The sequence below is a fragment of the Filicampus tigris genome, chromosome 1 (genome assembly GCF_054856515.1).
Source record: "Filicampus tigris isolate MCC_2025a chromosome 1, RoL_Ftig_1.0, whole genome shotgun sequence".
Lineage (NCBI taxonomy): Eukaryota > Metazoa > Chordata > Actinopteri > Syngnathiformes > Syngnathidae > Filicampus > Filicampus tigris.
In genome coordinates this window covers 29,118,120-29,137,300 of record NC_141217.1, presented here as the reverse complement: position 1 = coordinate 29,137,300, position 19,181 = coordinate 29,118,120, and the positions used below count along the sequence as shown (strand labels likewise).

Sequence of the window (19,181 nt, the reverse complement as noted above, 5' to 3'; positions counted from 1 at the left end):
TGAATCTGTATTCATGGTGTATATCTTTTTTTCAATTAACCAGTCATTTGCCACCTTGAGGAACTGTTTTTCGCATTTAGCAGCCAAGTCCCTGGATTCTGTTTTCACGACGATCAGTGCAAAATGAGTTGAAGTTCCATTCACCATCAATAAAGTGTCCAGTCACCCCAAAATAACCGTGGTTGTGAGGTGATATCCAGTGATCTGCGAGTAAAGAAAATTTGTCGGAAGTAACCCCCCAAAACAACAAGCTTGCTTTTCTTTTCACCGTCATATATCTTGCTGATTTTAATGATCACTGCAGCCCCACACGGTGGTTTGTTTGATGGGTCATTGGACGCTGTTTGAAACACCTCAATGAATTCCTTGTCTTCAACTATGTTGATCGGCCTGACGTTCATCGCTATTCACTTGGCAAGAACATTTGTCAGCCCGTCGGTTGCAGTCTTGCTCATACGCGGGCTGTTCTCGAGTTTAGTTTGACAAAGATCTTTGCGATCGCTCACTACATTCGCGTCTTCGTTGCTATCATTAGCTGTAACTTTAGTTGCGGCTAGTTACTTTGAATTTATGTGGTTGGCTTATACTGCTTCTCTGTTAAGCAAAGTCTTTCTTACAAAGAGGCATCTCACTCTGCCTTTATCGTTTTTTAAATTATACCCTTCATCAGATCAACAACTCTCACATGCTCCTCCATTTTCACGTCTTCGCTCTGCTCCTGAACTGGCCCTCCCACCTAAAATAGGAGCCTGTCAGGTTATGCCAAACACAATGACAGCCAATCAATGTCCACTTCAGGGTGTGACATTGACAATTGTTTTTTGCACTTCCAACAACTAAAGCACAAGCCCCACACATCAAAACAAATCTCATCATCAGACAGAGACAGTAAAGTTAGAGATTAAAAATGAGATTAATGCGATTAAAAGTTTAACGTTTTACCTCTGACTGTAATTAATTGACTGCAATTAATGCACTAATTTGACACCGCTAATTAAACTCTTATTTTACTGTATCTTAAATGAAAGTTGTTACATATTATTGAACTTCCCGTACAGCAAATTTTAGAAAGTTACCGAAGGCATCTGGGCATGAAGGACGAGCAAGTGCATTGGCACATAAGTGAGGGGAGTGCTGGATTGTTCATGAATGAGTGAATGACTGTGGTGAAGCGAGGAGGAGGTCCATTGTGTGCTGCTCTGCAGAATCCACACACATGGCAGCACAAACTGGGAATGGACATGGACTGACGCTAAGAGTGAGTAAATACAGAACTTGGAATAAAACAGAAAGAACAATAATTCTCCTCTTGCTGGTGTGGTGCAGCCAGGCTGGACTTGGGGTGGGTTATGCAAATGAAGTTTGTCTCTCTGCCTTCCCCCTTCAGACGCTGCTTCTTGCTCACACCCACACTCATTCATGTTTCGTGCCGTGTACAAGGAGGGCTGAGCCTTGACATCGGGTCCTCTCACACACACACACACACACACACGCACACACGCACGCCCACACACACACGCATACACCCCCACACACGTGGGGGGGTGTATGTGTGTGGAGCTGAAACATTTTCTGGAGACACCCTCTCTTCACTATCTCTCCTCTGCCCTCCTCCAGCACACCTTTGTGCTGTTCTCCCCCCTCCCTCTTGAGCCCCACAAGCCTCCTTCCTCTCCCCTCTGTCCGACGTGTGTGCAGTATGGTTAGTGTACGAGCTGAAGGCAACACGGGCGAGATGCTGCTGATGTGTTTGGATTTCACGTCTCCTTCAGGGCGCACTGAATAAGACTGCGCAAGGTCTGAGGAACTTCAGCACAGAACCCCGAGGAGCCTGCAAAACTCTCACTCATCAGCTTTCATTTCTTCTGCAGCCAGCTTCCTTTTCCAGACTGTGGGATTAATACTGTAGTTAGGCGAGCTAAAACGATGAATGCCAAGTTGTGCCAGGTGCTCGTGCCGGTCTGTCTCCTGGGAGTGTTAATCTTTAGGGTGGACAGCAAAGGAACTTTCTATGGAGGTCCTGTCAATCCTTTTTATGGACACAGATACAATATGTTCAAGGCTGGACTCAACCCTCAGCACAGCCCAAACAAGCCTATGACCAGACACAAGTAAGTGCTCTTTCCTTTAGACATACAGGTAGATGGCATTATCGTTCATCTTTACCCGAGATTTCGCTATCCAGAGAGTTACTATTACCAACTGGAGAGCTGTCCCGCTGTTGCTCCCCTGAGAATCACCAGGTCACTTTGAGCATTCCTTTGCAGAAATATGGTTTTAGTTATGGCATCGGCTTTGTAACTGATCCTTGCATCGACGCTCTGTTTCGGCCTCTTCCTTTGTAGTTTACACCTAAAAACAGCTGTGCTTGGGGAGCTATACAAGAGCAACGATGCCCATGTTTTGGGTCTTTTTGGTGCATAGCTGATGACAAGTGTGCTGATTCCTCACTTTGTTTGTGTGGGGCTCTGGGGGCTCTGGGGACTCCATTAAATGGAGACGTTACAGTACAGCTGGGCACCGTCTGCCAGACGGGAGTGGTGCAACTAATGGCCAAGCGATAGAAATATCAGGAGAGTGCAGATTACTAGTGTCCACGCTAGTTGACTTGCATCATTCAAATGAGATGAGGAAAGTTTTGTTTCCAATCAGAGATGTTGTCACATGTGGCCTTATATTCCAGGCTGATGAGCACATGAGCAGAAAGGAATATAACAACCCTCTGTGACATACTCGCAATTTGAACGTCATGAATATTTGGCCTGCAGCGCTTCATTTTTTTCCTCCCCTTCCTGTCTCTTTTGCTTGGCTTCCCCTAACAATGGTTATGGCTTTGGACAGCTCCACAGCTACCTGCTGCTTCACTCAAATTGCCTCAAAATACTGCTTTAATCTTGCCATGTGCGATCGCCACTTGCAGAATGGTGCAACCCAGCATCCCACACGCTGAAGTCAGCCCTCTCTAATACAGTAGTCCAACATTCATTTTTCTTTTCTTTATAGGTTTCGTTGAACCTTTCAGAACAGGACATATTTTAGGGATGAACATTTTAACTGGAGAAATCCATCAATGGAAATGCAGTGGAGTGTCACGCAATTGCTAAAACGTTCCAAATGTTCCATTGCCATGAATATTGCTCCTTGCTCCTCAAATCAATGAACGGGACCCGGAAGTTGTTCTCACGCCGCCATATTTAGGAGTGTCTCATTTGTCTCGAATGCGCATCGAGAATCGAGGAACTTTCACCAGCTATCTTAAATCGGGGGATGTCTGCTGTATCCTCTACAGAAGTCATGTAGCTTTTTGCTTGAACAAACATATTTTGCTGAGCGTCTATTCTATTTGGGGCAGTACTTGTAACCAAAAAACTTGATTATACTGGCTCATGGTTACTACATTGAACCGGCTACCTGTTTCTAAGGTTTTCCGGAATAATTAGGCTGCTATTTTCTCAAATGCATTTGGCCACCTCAAGAAAATTTAAAACGTTTTGATGGTTCTTCATAGTATTTCGCATTGAACATAATTCGTAAGCACATATGGACATTTTTAACATTACATTTGTACAAGTCATTCCAAAAATCCACTGCACGCTTTAGGGACGGAGGGGGGCGAGGGAGGGGAACCCCCTTGGGGCAGACCAATCACGCTCATCTGAAAAGTTGTGAAGCGTAACAGTGTTAATAATTGACTTTAATTTAATTCCACTTCAAACCTAAAGACGGTGTGTTTGTGAAATGCGTCAATGATGTGACCTCATCTATAGCAGACTTCTCCATCAAATGACGACTCCTTGATCGTCTTATTAGCCCACATTTGTAGCTCCTCTCACCTCACTCCTTTGTCAGGCCTTGTCTACACCTAGCCGGGCTTTTTTACCAACCGAATACAAACTGGTCTGCAGGACTGCCTCTTCAGTTCGATATCAACACTCACTATTAGTGTCCAGTAACAGGCTGAAGGATTACTGCCACATCAGGTACCAACCACCTTCCAGCTCCGATCCGCCGCCTCAATAATTGAGGCACGGAAATGACCCACTCTGATTCAATGTACCCCACTTCCTGGCGACATGGTCAAAGCTGTGTCTGAGGTGGGAGTTGAAACCACTTCAGACAGGGGAATCTGCCAGACATGCCGAACAGACCCTCACAATACGTTTATGTCTGCCAGGTTGGACCACCATCAAAGCCAACACATCACCAGGTGGTGATTGGTTGTCAGCTCCGAGCTCCCGAGTGTCCAAGACATGTGGTCTCAAGTCTGATGACATAGCCACAATGTAGATCATCACACTGCCACCTAGAGTCGCACCTGCCTCCATGAGCATTGAGGCTAGCCTCCCATCCACCGAGGTGAATCCAACGTAAAGGTACTCGTTGGCCATGGGGCCCACACCTTGAGTGGAATAGAACCCCTCTCAAGAGGACTGGTTCTGAAGTCCAAGCCAAGCGTTGAAGCAAATCTGATTATTTTTATGATTATTATTATTATTATTATTATTACTAGAGTATTATCATTATCATCATCATTCTCATTACACTACAGCATAAAATATCACTGAATTCTAATGAAAATAGACTCCTGAAGTGAGCCTGTATATGCATGGCTCACAGTTCTCACCATGTCATGTCATCTTCCAAACCGCTTATCCTGTATAGGGTCGCGGGGAGTTGCTGGAGCCTATCCCAGCCGTCAATGGGCGAAGGCAGACTACACCCCGAACTGGTCGCCAGCCAGTCGCAGGGCACACAGACACTGTCACTGAGCGGGAATCGATCCCACGCTGCCCGCACACAACTCAGGCGTGTGTACCACTACACTATCAGCGGACATGTTCTCACCATGTATCTTTTCAAACTTTTGTTACCACGATTAACACCTAAACCTGACTAGAGATAATTTTGCTGAGCTATAATAGCCAGTAATTGCTTGCTGTCAGGGTGATAATCCGCTACATAAGCTTGCGTGTCTAACTATAGCCGTTATAAAAGAAGTGTTGACCTACCTTGATCATAATTTGGTCCTGAGGACACATCGGCATAAGACCACCTCTAGAAATAAATCAGCCCTGCTGCTGCCAGTGGAAGAGATAGAGTATTTAGAAATAACACCCAACTAATGAACATGTGTTAAAGTATACGCCAATGCAATGGTGTGTTTATGTATGTTAAAGTTTGGTTACATTGTTCCATTAAAAGAGTGATCACACATACAGTAGTAAAAATTCCTGATACTGTAAAGTTACTACTGACAAAGAAGAGTGCAGCTAAAATAAATAAAAAAAAGAATGTGGAACCTTACACGCATCTGACATCATGACAACGCACTAGTGAACCACTAATACTCAACAGGTGTAACACTGTCCCCTGTCTGGGTTGTGTGTTGTGTAGATTAATTAGGATCCCAGCAGATGCCACATGCCATCACTGATCAGGTCAGAGATTTAGCCAAGGGTTTTTCAATGATGCATGGGGCAGAGACCATGCGAGGGAATGTGATGTGGGGGTGCTAAAGGTCACAGAGGTGGTCAAGGTCATGGGTTATTGACTCTTGTTATAGGTTTGTGTTGAGTGTCCACTGCAAGGCAAGGCAAGGCAGTTTTATTTATAAAAGACATTTCATACACAAGGCAACTCAATGTGCTTCACACAAGCAAAGACACAACACCTACTAGCTTTTACAACATTTAACAGCAAAGAAGATTGTTTAGAGGACCTTCATCAAAGGTATGAGAAAGTTTTTAACCTGGATTTAGCATTTACATTTACACTAGAGAAGAGCAAGTATAGAGCCAGTCTCCAGCTAGGGGTCACAAAGGCTGGTTAGCATAATTCCCCCTTCACCTCGCAGATATATTACATCAAATGTTCTGCTGTCATCGCCCTCTGTGTTGATAACATCTTCAGCATTTGAATGGGCTTTGCTTTTTATGTACAATTGATGATGGACATGCTGCCATGCCAGTATGCCAACATTGCAGTAGATTGCTGATCCATTAACATCAGTTTGAAGCCACTGGGATAAATAGGCTATTTAAAGCAGCAGCAAGAGTGTGAGAAAGTTGCCCTTTTGCCAAGTTCCTACTAATGGCACATATGTTTCCTTTAAATATGAATCTGCGGATCATAGCTCAGCTTGACATAAATAAACAAGGGCTAAAGTGCAAATCCGTGCACTGCAGTGATGTGGTCAGGAACATTTTTGTTACCTTTGAATGGCTAATGTTTCCCCCTCCCTGCAGTTGTTTGGTTTAAGCTCCTCGCCTACTTACTGTATCTTTGAATTTAGTCTGCAGCTGGCATGAAAGAGGTGACCTTTGTTTTTTTCCGGTTCCGGGACAAACATGGCGACAGGGTAGGAACGCCACTCCCAAAAGTTGAGAATATGCCCTGATTAAGCCTGAAGTAACTGAAGGATTATGTTAAGAAGCAGAAATGAAAGACAAACTGGAAACTGTAAAAAAGGTGGGAAAGCGAACGACGATGACAAGCTAAGCTAATAGCTAAGCTAGCGAACTCGGAGCCGGAGGATACGGAGCTTGCAGGGGAGCTCGCACGCGAAATCACGCAAGTACATGGTAAAATGGCTGATTTGGAGACCGCCCTCAGGGACGTAAGTGAATTTAGGCGTGAGACGCAGACAGTCTAGGCGGCATTTGAGAGGACCTCAAGGTGACGAACTGCAGGATTGACAATGTCGAAAAATGAATCGGGGCTCGCAGAGGAGCGTATCCAGAGCGTCGAAGAAGTTACATGTGAGCTTCTTAAAATGCAGAGAAAGCTGGAAGAGAATCTGACGAACCAGGAAGTCCGAGCCAGGAGAGATAATATTCGCATACATGGGATAAAAGAGGGGGGCAGATTCCATGTGTGCATTTGTGGAAATAGTACTCAGAGAGAAGCTGGAGCTACCAGCAACATTTGAGTTGAGTGTGGAGAGGGCTCACCGAGCGCTAGGCCCCCGCCCCCCAGAAGATGCACCACCACGATCAATTGTTGCGAAGTTTTTAAGCTTCAAATGTAAAGAGGCAGTTATCAAGAGGGTCTGGGAGAAGAAAGGATTTGCTTATGAAGGAAAACGGGTGTATGTCGATCATGACTATGCACCTGATGGGCACCTGCACCTGTGGACTGATGGGGAATCTTCTTAACTTTTAAGTTGGGATCGGGGAGTTTGCTTTGTTTCCTGAAGTGGCAGATGGATTGGGCCGTCAAAGTTTGGGGGGCCCGCTGGTAAACTGGGGCTACACCGCGCTGGAAGCAAATTTAAAAAGGGTTCAAAATGATGAAACCTCTGTTTTGGAAATCACTTTCGTTATATTGCATTTTTTTTTGTTAATTATTGTTCACAAAGTTCAGGTGTTGTAGGAAATGGGGTGGGACAAGGCGAGGTAAAAAAGAAAAAGTATTTTGATATACGTCGAACAGAACAGAACACCCAACTGAAAGTAGCCTCTCTAAATGTTAATGGTTGGCGTAACCCAATTAAGACGAGCAAAGTATTGAGCAAGATGAAGAAGGAAGGAGTTGGGGTACTTTTCTTGCTGGAGACCCATTTGACAGCTACAGAGCATGAGAAATGACTACAATCAAGAATACTCCTCATTTTACAAATCTGGGCGTAGGAGAGGGGTATCTATATTAATATCAAATCAAACTGGGTTTGAAATACTCAAGACAACTAAAGACAAAGATATGTTTTGGTGACAGGTAGACTGGAGGGTCAACTAGTTACACTATTAAATGTGTATGCACCTCCACGGTCAGAATGGTTTTTTTTTCAACATTTTTTGGATTTGATGTTAACATTGGTAACAAACCATTTTTAGGTCAATGAAACATTCAAAAGTCCAAATGGACGCTTGATGGCCCACTAAGTAGACGTACAATCACGTGATTACTTCCTGCCAATGAGCAAATAAAAGTAATAATAAAAAAGTTAGACTTGAAAGGAATGTCCAACTCTACTGGGGGAAGAGAAGTCTGGGCTTCCCTGCTAATGCTGCTGCAGCCGCAACCTGACCTCAGATAAGTAAAAGAGCGTGGATGGATGAAAAGGAATTATTGTTGACATATTCTGTATAATTGTGATTTGTTTTTTGTTACTAAGAGGGGAAATATAAAAGTGGAACAATAAACAAAACAAAGTACAGTACATTTTACACTTGCAGAGCAATGAGCTATGCTAAAGTAATTTTAAAAATGTATTTTAAAAATCTTGACTGTACCATTATTTTGGAGAAATAGATATAGAATTGGTCGTATAAACACATCATACATACGTTTTCTGTATAGTTTCAATCTACAAGTGCTCTCTAGCTTTGTTCAGTGCCAAATGAAGAATTCAAAGCATGGCATTGCACCCGTTTTGGTTACACTCCCACAGCCAACACAATGCAGTAATCCTTATTAGCAAGTCCAATTTGTAACCTCTTTTTTTCTACAAACGCTGAGAAGTATTCTTACTCTAAGAAGATTATGTGCTTTGCAAATGCCTGAGGATAATAAAAAAAAGTCAATGGTGTGTGGTGTTTAAGCATCATAGTGTAAAGTAGTAGAAAGCACAAACGGAGAAACCCTTTCATGACTCATATCAAATGCAATCATGTAAATCAGAAGCATAAGAAAAAAGAGGCAAGGCAAGGCAACCAGGCCGACCCACGAGTGTAGAGTCAAAAATGTGAGAAACTGAAGTGACTTGAAGTTGCATTAATCAATTGACTAAATGATCCTCTTGGCCGTTAAGCTGGGTGGATGAAATGTGTTAACCCTAATCAGTAGCCTCAAGACTCAGTCAGCTTCTTATTAATTGTTAAAGGATCCATGAAAGATTTATTTATTTTTTAATCCAGCCCACTCCTGTCATAAAGAATCAGGGTTTGCTCACTGAGTCTAGAACCCTGCAGGTGAGGGTCGAGTAAATAATGAGGAAGGTGAGCACTTTGGTGCCAATCTGTCAAAACAAGCTGAGAAAGAAGCAGCGCAGAGAACGTCGGAAAAGACGACGAGAACAGACAAGAATTTCTAAAAGTCATCATACGAGCAAAGGACAACGTCCATGTGTCCCTAATTAAAACAAGATTGTCTGCAGATTTTTAAGAGGGACTACATGGTTGTGTGAAAAGGGAGGCCTTTGGAAGGTGAGTTGTTTTGGGGCGTTCTGAGAGAGCAGGTCCAGCAGTAATATTTGCCAAAACACTGCACGTGAAAATTCAAGATAGGAATTCCACTCTCCCCCCTGGGAGACGCAGCAAGCCAGCTTACAAGTGTAACGCTAGACTGGAAATATTTACAGTGGGATGGGGTTCGTGGTGAAAAAAAAAATACAAGTGACGAAGGACAATATTTTCATGTGGGCCTACAGAGACGAGGGAAATAGGAAGTGTGTCTCTCTCTGCGTGGCAGAAGGAGGTGAGGAGTGTTTTGTTGTTGATCGGAGTTGGAGCGGGTACGGCCTGCTGTGACTGGGAGGACAGTTTGCATGAGCATGAGGTCAGATGGGTGGTTCTGATAGAATATGGGCCAAGTGTTTTTAATATGCTGGGAGGTATTGACACACTCTTCGATAGTGAAATGCACAGGAAATCACATCTGTCTTGAAAGCTATTGCGTTGCTGTGAATGGGCAGACTACAGTGGTGCCTTAATACTAACGCACAATGTGAAACATCATATCATCATATCGAACCCTAACAAATAGCAGCAATTGCTGCTTCATTATAACCGTTGAAGCAATGGATTTTGGAACAAAAGGGTGCATCAACACATGTAGACAGGCAATTTAACAATACTCACAGGCATATATTCTTTATCCTCGATGAAACACAAACATTTTTGCAGTTTTCCGAGTCACGATGCTGTGAGAAAGGCAGCCAAGCTCACCTTTGAACTTTTCTTTTACTTTCTCGTCTTTTTTTTCCCTTGTTTATTTGTGTTTTGGGACTTCAGTGTATTCTTTTGCTTTCCAAACATGGATGCGCGGTTTGTGCTGGCTCGGCGCAATGGCTTCTATGTTTGCAGTTGGAATCAGTTGTAAGCACTCACTGGTAGCTACAACCACAAGAGCTTTCGGAACGAGACCTGACATTCGCTGTGAGTTGAGGAGGAGGAGAGCACCTTATCGAAGCTTCTTTTATTATTGTGAATTTATCCCAAATTTCGGACATTGTCTGCCTTTTACCATTCTTTCTTGCTGGCTCGCACTTATTGCTACGTGTGTCTGCAGTAACAGACCATGTGAAGAATAATCACCGCAAAATCCCACCAGGCTATAAGTGTGATTAAAAAATTCACTGAAATGCACTGAACCTGCAAAAAAGTATACTGTGATATAAGCGAGGGAGGATTAGTTTTACATGTGATGTGTCAGCTATCTGACGTGTTTGCTGAAGGACACAGCAATTTACCAAATGGTTTCTTTCTTCTTTCCCCAAATGGGTTTGTGAAGCAAACTCTTTTGTGTCTTAGGTCACTACTGGCTAAGTGCGAAGTGGAATAAGATCCCGATAGACAACATAGATCATTTCTAAACAGCAGCAGTTATTTTTAGGATTTATTAGGTGGATTGACAGCCTCTTTTTCCACTTCTTCTCACACTTATCACACTGTCAGACAGACCCTGCCAATAAATTGAAAGGCTCATTGTGCCTTTGCTCTTGAGACTTAATGTTTAATCATGTGTGGCTATTTATTCTCATTTGTCAACTGTGATCACAAATACAAACATGATATATATTCTCAAACATCAGTCCATTGAGCTATATTGGTTTTGAACTCATGTGTGAAAACAGCTCCCAGAGGGAAGTAGCTCTTATCTCACCTCATATACATCGAATCTTCGATCAATCCAGATTAGGGAAATCAGATATTCTTCCCTCTCTTCACCAAAGTAAGAAAAACTAAATTACGGCCAGTTTGAGTGCAATGATTTGGTATTTGTAGAGATAAAGCGTGTGTGCTGAGATGTAGAAATAGAATATTCTATTGATTGGTTACATCTGTTTAAAATGTGCACAAGCAGCCGATGAAAGTAGGACGTTCCTCTTTCTGTAAAAGTCAGGGCAAGTCGAGTTTATTTGAATAGTCCTTAATTATAAACGGGTCTCAAAGGGCTTCACAAACCCATAGTTGACAAAGATTAGAGACATCCACCGATCCAACCCTCAACCGGGCAAGGAAAAAGTAAAAACCCAATTTGAAGGGAAAAAAAAGAAAAACCTTGAGAAGGTAGATGAAGGGATCCCCCTTCCAGATGACCAGGTTGTAAAGGCCTCTACATAAGACACAACATTCAAATACCACCCACAGATGCAAAACACTTTGACAGATGTGTGAAAACGGTCATACAGTGACACTTCACATGTGCGCATGCAGCAGCACCTGCTCCCAATCAGCTGTAAGACCAGAAAGCCTTTTTTGTCAACCCTCAACTACACAAACATAGATCACAATGCTTACTGCATGCACTGATATGCTTGTAAAGTTCCTGTTAATCTACATGGAACCTGACCTATTTGTTTGGAATTTACACAGATAAACTTCCATTTACTGTACTCCTGGCTCTCACTGTAAAATGGCGTTGAATGTTTTTTTTTGCACAAGAATCTTGATGCCAGACTTAACACATGCCGAAATATGAGAAGGAAGTTTTATTCTTTTTGGGACAGAAGGCTTCAACAAATCATGCTTATAGTACTGTAAATGATGAGAGCAGAGAAAATGATACAAATCCCCTTCAGGGATAATAAGTATGAATATGCGTAGCATATAACCTGCAGGTGCGGCAGTGGCAGTGCACAAGCGTGACTGCATGTCATCCGTTGCCTCGGCAGCATCGGAAAAAGCATAGAAAGAGTGAATATATTATTTTTGGAAGATTTCGATTGAGGTTGCACCACGTCAGCCAGCTAAAGTTCCACTTTTGGAAACTTTTTAAATTTTCACTGTAATGCGATGTCTGTAACATGGGAACATGATTCATGTAAGAATAAGAAAATAAAAGAAAATAGGGATACGTTTTTTTCACATACAATACAATTGTATTTATTTAGCGCATTTCATAACAGCTAGAGCTGTAGCAAAACATTTTACAAACAGTAGACTATAAATAAAGACAGTTAAAGGCCGCAATACACAAGTATTAATAAATATAGATTTAAATAATATATAAGATATAAATAAAAATATACAAACAAATATAGACATATAATATAAGACATTGAAAGTAACATAAAACACAATCGACACCTGGAGAAGAGCCGAAAATGTCAGGTCTGCATATATATATATATATATATATATATATATATATATATATATATATATATATATATATATATATATATATATATATATATATAGTGCTGCAAATTTTGAGATGCTCAACGATTTGTCATTGTAACGTCTAAAGCCGTGCCATTGTTGTCAGCCGCCTTTTGGCAGGGATAGGGCTATATCGGGGTGGAGGGCGTTATATAAGTAGCCCGTCACCAATGTGTGTAGCCAGAGCTAAGCATTTTATTTGATTTTCTAAAATATATGTATTAATTACTTTCTCAGTCACTTTATATATTGAAGCCTCTCTTGAGCCCCTTGAGAGAAAAAAGTCCGAGATTCCTAGAGCCTGCGTGACCCTCGGCGATTACCTGGCTTGCCTGCCCAGTTTGTGGTGTCACTGACTGCAACTTATCAACTGACTGTCAGCAGGTCGCATGAGTCATTGTGACTCCTGCACATGAGATGATGGGAGGACACACAAACACTGTCAACACAGTCAGTGATTAGCAGGGAAAAGTTTCTCACAGATTGTAAAAGGCAATCCTGCCTGTTCACCCTCTTAACCTGTTAACTCAGAACATGTTGGGCTAGCTCGGCCCCCGTGTTCCTCCCTGCTCCTCCAAAAATATGGCCTTGTCCATAACAGCTGCAGAGCAATATTAAGGGCCGCATGTGTTGCTAAATACTCCCTGCTGAATGAGAGAAACTGTTCACATGAGAATCTGAAGAGTGCAGAAAATCATTTCCTGTGCTGCACGGTGGAACATGTTGCAGTGTTGGAGCCGCTCTTCTGGCAGTGACGAGGGAAGGAGGGGGGATTTAGGTCCATTATGATGCAAAAACTATTGGAAGGACTTTACGGGTAATGACTGCAATGGGGTAACATCTAAGCACTCAAAGAGCTGAACTGTGTATCTGTTTCTTATCTTGCATACATGAAGCAGCGTGATGGCACTGATTGTTTCCTTGAGCAAGACTTGAAATGCTGTTGGTGAGCAGCCGCAGCCATTAGGATAGGTAATGGTCAAAAGTAAGGCAAAATGGGCACTAGGAAATGGCAACTCTCGTAAATGGATGACAAGAAGACAGAAAAACATACAGTACCTATCAAAGCAATGTTTGCATTGAAGGAATTATTCAACACGGAACAATGCTAAAATCAAGAACAGATGGAAGCGAGAATACTGAAGAATTATGAACTCATGAAGGTTTCATTTTGGATGATAAATGCACCAGGAAGACATATTGTCATCACATGCAGCTGGACAAGCAAAGGCCTTTGGATGAATCGTATTATACAATATTAAATTCTAATTTCCCTTTCTCTCCCTGCAGAAACCACTGTGCCTATGTGGTCCAGAGGAACGTCACGTGTACGATGCAGGATGGAGTAGTGACATACGTAAAGGCTGAGTACACAACCAAGTGTATCTGGGGACAAAAGTGTCCGGTTATCATGTACGTTTACATGCAAATGTAAATAAAGGCGCCCCTGTAAAGGAAAAATGTCACATACAAGAGGGAAGGAGGAGGGGAGGAGGGGGGGTTATTGAGTTTGTACTATATCAAGGACGCCCTCTGGTGTTAAAAATGTATTCCTCCACAGAGAGCAGATGAAATTGAAAGGAAGGACAATTGTTTATATATATATATATATATATATATATATATATATATATATATATATATATATATATATATATATATATATAAACATAAACACACGCCGCGTACTGTATACTGACTCATCTGATTAGGTCCTCAATGCGGACGTTGAATAAATTAGGAGGAAAAGCAGTGCCTGACACTGTGTGCATATTGTGAGTGAGTCTTTGATTTGCCCAAAAAGGCCCATTTGTAATAACATTCTGTATCTCACAAGGGAAATTAAAGAAGTGGGTTTTCCCTCCATAAAAGATGACTCACATCAGTGTGTGTGTGTGTGCGCGTGTGTGCGTGTGATGAGACAAAGATGATTCCAAATCAAACAATCAAATAGAAATCCAATACTAACAAAAGGTAACACTAGCATCCAATCATGAACCTGGTTCAATCCCTCAATCCTAAAGCCACATCATTTACATTACACTTCAGACTAATCTCCTAATATTCCCCTAATCCGTGTTTAATCCCACAGACAATGACTACGTCCCGTTATTTTTTGCCGTGCCCTTCTCATCTTTCCGTCTTCTCCCCTGACTCGTCTCTAAAAATGAATTGAAACAAAGACTGAATTAGTGTTCTGAAACAACTTGTCAACACAGATAATGCCTGAAGGTGAACTTGTTTTCCCTTTTAGGTACAGGACATTCCACAAACCAACATACAAAGTGGGTTATAAAACAGTGACTGAGCTGGAGTGGAGATGTTGCCCGGGCTACTCTGGAGACAACTGCTATGACGGATCCACCTCACTGCCTGACATGATACCGTCTTTCAAGGGAGCATCTTTGCCCCATCGCCCCGCAATAAAGGGTGTTCCTCATGGTCCGAGAGTCCCCGCTGACCAGAAGCCTGGAGGAGCGCAGCTGGAGCCGAGCAAACCCTACCCCAACCTGCGTGATCACAGACCAATACCCAGTGGACAGCTGCCTGTGGGAAATGGAAACTCAAATACTGGTGAGAATGAATAAGAAGTAAATAACGTCAGTGCTTTTGCATCAGATCCAGTCTCTCCTATTGTCCCTCAATTCATGGAAAAACAGGTAACAAATTTGGCATTTCTGAAGTGAGTGGCGAACGTTTGGACCGTATGGAGGACGACCTCCGGCGCCTCACTCTGGGCCTCGACTCTCTCAATGGGGCAGTGGCTGGCCTAGAGGAGCGACTGCGCACGTCTCTTCGGGAAGACACCAACAGGATCCTGGTGTCGCTGCTGCCCAGCACACCGCGTGGGCCCGACTCAGCTGTGGGGTTTGGGGTGATCCCGCTAGGGACTCCTGGTGTACTGGGAGGGGAAGAAAACTTCAACAGATTTGGAGATCTTGCAGGGAGAGTGACAGAGGTCAAGGATGAGCTACGAGCCAAGACTCACATCTTAGAGGAGATTCAGGTTTGTGCCATATGTTGAATAGTTTAACATTACTATGGCTTTCCCCTACCTCATTGAAATGTATGCCTCTTTAGGGAATGGTCTTAGGCCATGACGGGCAGCTCAAGAGACTGATGGAAGGAGCGAGAGGAAGGTCAATCCCTGGGCCTGGTTCAGCTCATCTGGACAGCATCCTCGAGACCAAACTGGCTGGGATCCAGACCGAGATCCTGGACGGATTTGAACGGCGACTCTCGCGTCTAGAGAACCAGTGTGAGGAGAAGATTGGGGCTGTGCAGAGACAGTGTCATAGGGAACACATGGATGGCCAAGAACAGATGCAGCAGACCCTTGATGGAAGAGAAACGGGTCTGAGGGCGGAGTTGGGCTCTTTGCAGGCTCAGATCCAAGGCCTAACGCTCACAGAGAGCTGCTGTGGACAGGTATTGAAAAAGGAAATGTCACATCCCAAAGTAAATGTTTGACAGTCTTTCATGTTGTTATATGTAGGATTCCCACATAGGCACATACCCAAAGGGGTTGCCTGTAATGATTTAAGAATGTTTTGCTCATTTGTTTTCTTGCCAAGACAAAAAAATATATCATTATGAATTAGTTTTATATTGCCTATTAGAGACCCTGTAAAATGAATGTGGAGATTTTTTTTCCAAATACTTTATACGTTCCATTATCGATTCTCTGTCTCAAGAAAGAACAATGTTGTAATTGTGGAGATATAGCATCACACTGTATTTTACCATTTCAGTTATCTTGATTATTTTGGGCATGGCACTTTATCTCGAGCATGATTCCCCCCCTTCACTAAATAACAACTTGAGCGCCTTCGTTGGCATCAGTGGTTCTCCAGCATGACTGCAAGTTACTTATTTGTTAATATTAGGCCAAAGCATATTAGCTCATGAGCTAGCTGGTGGCTAGTGCCTCTTGTCGTGGCGTGGAAAACCCCGTCATGACCCAGTGGGACATATTCCATCCGCCAGCAGATTCTAGCGCATATATAGTATTCTTGCTTTTCAAACATGTAGTGATGCGTAGTAGCATGACAGAGCATCTGTTTTCCTGCGCTGTGCGGTTTCATGTTTGAGAGCCGAGGCTTGAGTTATTATTATTTTTTTTTACAATTTAAAAAACTCATATTATATACTTGGGGATTTACAAGCCAAAGACAGAGAAAGATCAAATATTTTTTCAATAAAATGGTTGTTGCCTTGTCATCAAATGCATAATTGTACACTTGAAGAACTACCTTCCTGTAGAAATTCTACAGGTTTTTGACTTGAACTAAAACGTTTTTGATCATTTCAGGTGAACAGCCTCTCTCAGCGTGTGCTGCTACTGGAGGAATCTGTTAAAGGTCTCACAGAATCACAGCGACAGCTTCAATCAGAACTCAGCGAGCAGAGCATCCATGTAGAGACGCTGATTGAGACCCGCTTGGTGGACCTGGAAGGCCGCCTAAATTCTACAGAAGGTGGAGCGGATGGCGTGTCGGGGTTCCCTGGTGGCCTCGATGGCTTTAAGCACATGCTGGAGGACAAGTTGAAGACCCTGGAGGAGAGGGTGTTTGTGGCTGTTGAGGAGCTGAGTAACGCCACCGCACCTGCGCTCTTGGAGGGCCAGGTGGTCCCGCCACTGGAAACAGATATCGAGTCTGTGAGGAGAAGATTAGATGGGAATCTGGATGGCATTGAAAAACGCCTAGTCGACCTGGAGCTCCTCTGCACCTCCTCCTGCTCACCTTCCACTCCTCCAGCAGGGGGTGTCAGAGTCAGTGAAGTGGAGGGGGACTGTGAGGACACGGAGCGTAAGATGACTAATCGTCTGGACTCTCATTCAGACCAGCTGAATCGTCTGAACAGCACAATGAAGAACCTGCTCTTGCGGATGGCCCAAGAAGAGGCAGCCGACTCCGTCTATGGCGAGATCACCCTGCTGAAGGTCAACATCAACTCTGTGAACCGCACTCTCAAGGGACTAAAGGACTCCATTAGTTTTATTGCAAGTGAAGTGGGCCATGCCAACTCTTCATGGGAACAGCGGGAACAGCAGCTAGTAAGTCAGGTGCAAGGAATCACCAAACTAGTGGGCCACCAGGCCTCTCTCCTGGGGGCCGGGGAGAGGCGTCTGGCCCAGCTGAAGGGTGAACTCGTGGCATTGAAGAGACAGCTCACCGGGGGGCTTCAAGGCTGCCGGACCACGGGGAAAGAAGTTCAGAAGGAGGTAAAGGACGTCGATAGCAGGGTGACCCAGGTGGAGGGACAGTGCAAGAGCTTGGGGGAGCTGGCCGAGCATCTGGAGAGGATCAGGGCAGAACTTGAGAGACACTCGGACTCCTACCTGGCTCAGGTCAACGGCACCCTCGCCGTCCATTCAGAGCAGCGTGCTGAGCTGAAAGGGGAAGTCAAAGACAATGTGCCAAAGCAAGGAGCAACCCCAAAAGTAGACCAGTAGCATCTGAGCCACAACAACTTGAAAAAAAAAAATCGAGGCTCAAATAATGTTCTCCGCTTCTCCCCACTTTCATGTTCCTTCTGCTCTGCACACATGGAAATTAATTGGAGCGGTGAAAGCCATTTTCCATAAGCCCGCCACCGCAGTGCCTCCAGATGACCTGCTTATGAGGAGAAGCACAAATACATATTTCAAAGACACACCTATGGCTGTGGAGCTGGAACATGTTTTAATCGATGGGGCATTTCGCCACATCGGTTCACATCTTTTTAACTTATATGAAGTGGATATTCTTAAACATATTGTTATGACATGTTTGTATTAGAGGTCCAAGTGTGAGAATGCTAAACAAAATGGACAACCTGAAACGAATATGTTGCTACGGGTTTCTCTTGACAAGCACACTCAATACCTTCTGTGTGGTCTTCACATCAATGTGGTGCTATTTACATATTCATAAACATCATGTTATAAAAATAGGCATTTCTCCACTGGCAGTTGTATGAATTTGTTTTGATTGCTTCAGGTTTTAGTGAAGTTCTGCAATGTACTATGAAGATGGGAGACAACACATTATTGTCTGAGAAATAAAATCCCAAACTCCCCAGTGTTGTGCATTTTAAGAACATTGGAGCCTGTAAGTGTTATTGTCTGATTAATGAGGGTAATAACATCCAGCAAAAAGTGGGCCTTAGTTACGCTATTTAATTCATTGCAATTTTATTTATCCCCAAGGCCAATAGTTATGCGACAGAGCAGATATTCAGTTTATATATATATATATATATATTAGATTTTAAGGTTTTGTTGTGGGGTGTTTTGCCATGTCTTATTATGTTTTTATTGAGGAGCAATATTAATGTTAATAGTCTTGTATATCTATTTAAATGAAAGGATACAGGGTATCGATTGACTCTGATTGGTTGGCGTCCAGTCCAGACGGCACGCTGCCTCTCACCCATGTCACCTGGGATGGGCTTTACCTCGACCACAATCCTGTTGAGTACAAGCGGTAAAACTGGGTAAACAAAAACAAAACTTGAGATGTGGCTCGGTATTTACTGATTTACTTTATATATACTTTATGAATTACTATATAACACAATATACACGACTATAATATACATTAATAGTAGAGTTGTGTAGAGTTGTTCATCTACATGCGTTACGCCACCATTTGTATTCAAATGTGCTTTGCTTAAATAGTAAGGGTTCAAACACTGACTCAAGGATGCTAACCATTAGCAAGTAAATGGCACTTTCCATTTGAATACAAATGGTGGCGTAACGCATGTAGTTGAACAATATGACAACACTCACCAGCATGTATTAGTTATTCTCTGCAAAAAAAAGACTATTAAATCTTATTGAGTCACTGAAAATAAAGACAATGGCCGTCA

General features: G+C 43.0%; 1 protein-coding gene across 1 annotated transcript; it reads left to right on the top strand.

The window, feature by feature from the left end:
* The first annotated feature begins 1,716 nt into the window (after nucleotides 1-1,716).
* On the top strand, nucleotides 1,717-18,390 carry emilin3b (elastin microfibril interfacer 3b). Its single transcript, XM_086044408.1, has 6 exons — nucleotides 1,717-2,111; nucleotides 13,614-13,736; nucleotides 14,578-14,897; nucleotides 14,984-15,330; nucleotides 15,405-15,752; nucleotides 16,636-18,390. The coding sequence occupies exons 1-6, from the start codon at nucleotides 1,927-1,929 to the stop codon at nucleotides 17,779-17,781; spliced, it is 2,469 nt and encodes an 822-aa protein (XP_085900534.1). The 5' UTR covers nucleotides 1,717-1,926; the 3' UTR covers nucleotides 17,782-18,390.
* The last annotated feature ends 791 nt before the right edge of the window (nucleotides 18,391-19,181 follow it).

Bases quoted from the DNA above. Each gene is read 5' to 3' on its own strand.
- emilin3b (XM_086044408.1), top strand. From the start codon at position 1,927: ATGAATGCCAAGTTGTGCCAGGTGCTCGTGCCGGTCTGTCTCCTGGGA. The intron at 14,898-14,983 runs GTGAGAATGAAT...ATGGAAAAACAG, and splicing joins AAATGGAAACTCAAATACTG to GTAACAAATTTGGCATTTCT. The intron at 15,753-16,635 runs GTATTGAAAAAG...TGATCATTTCAG, and splicing joins CAGAGAGCTGCTGTGGACAG to GTGAACAGCCTCTCTCAGCG.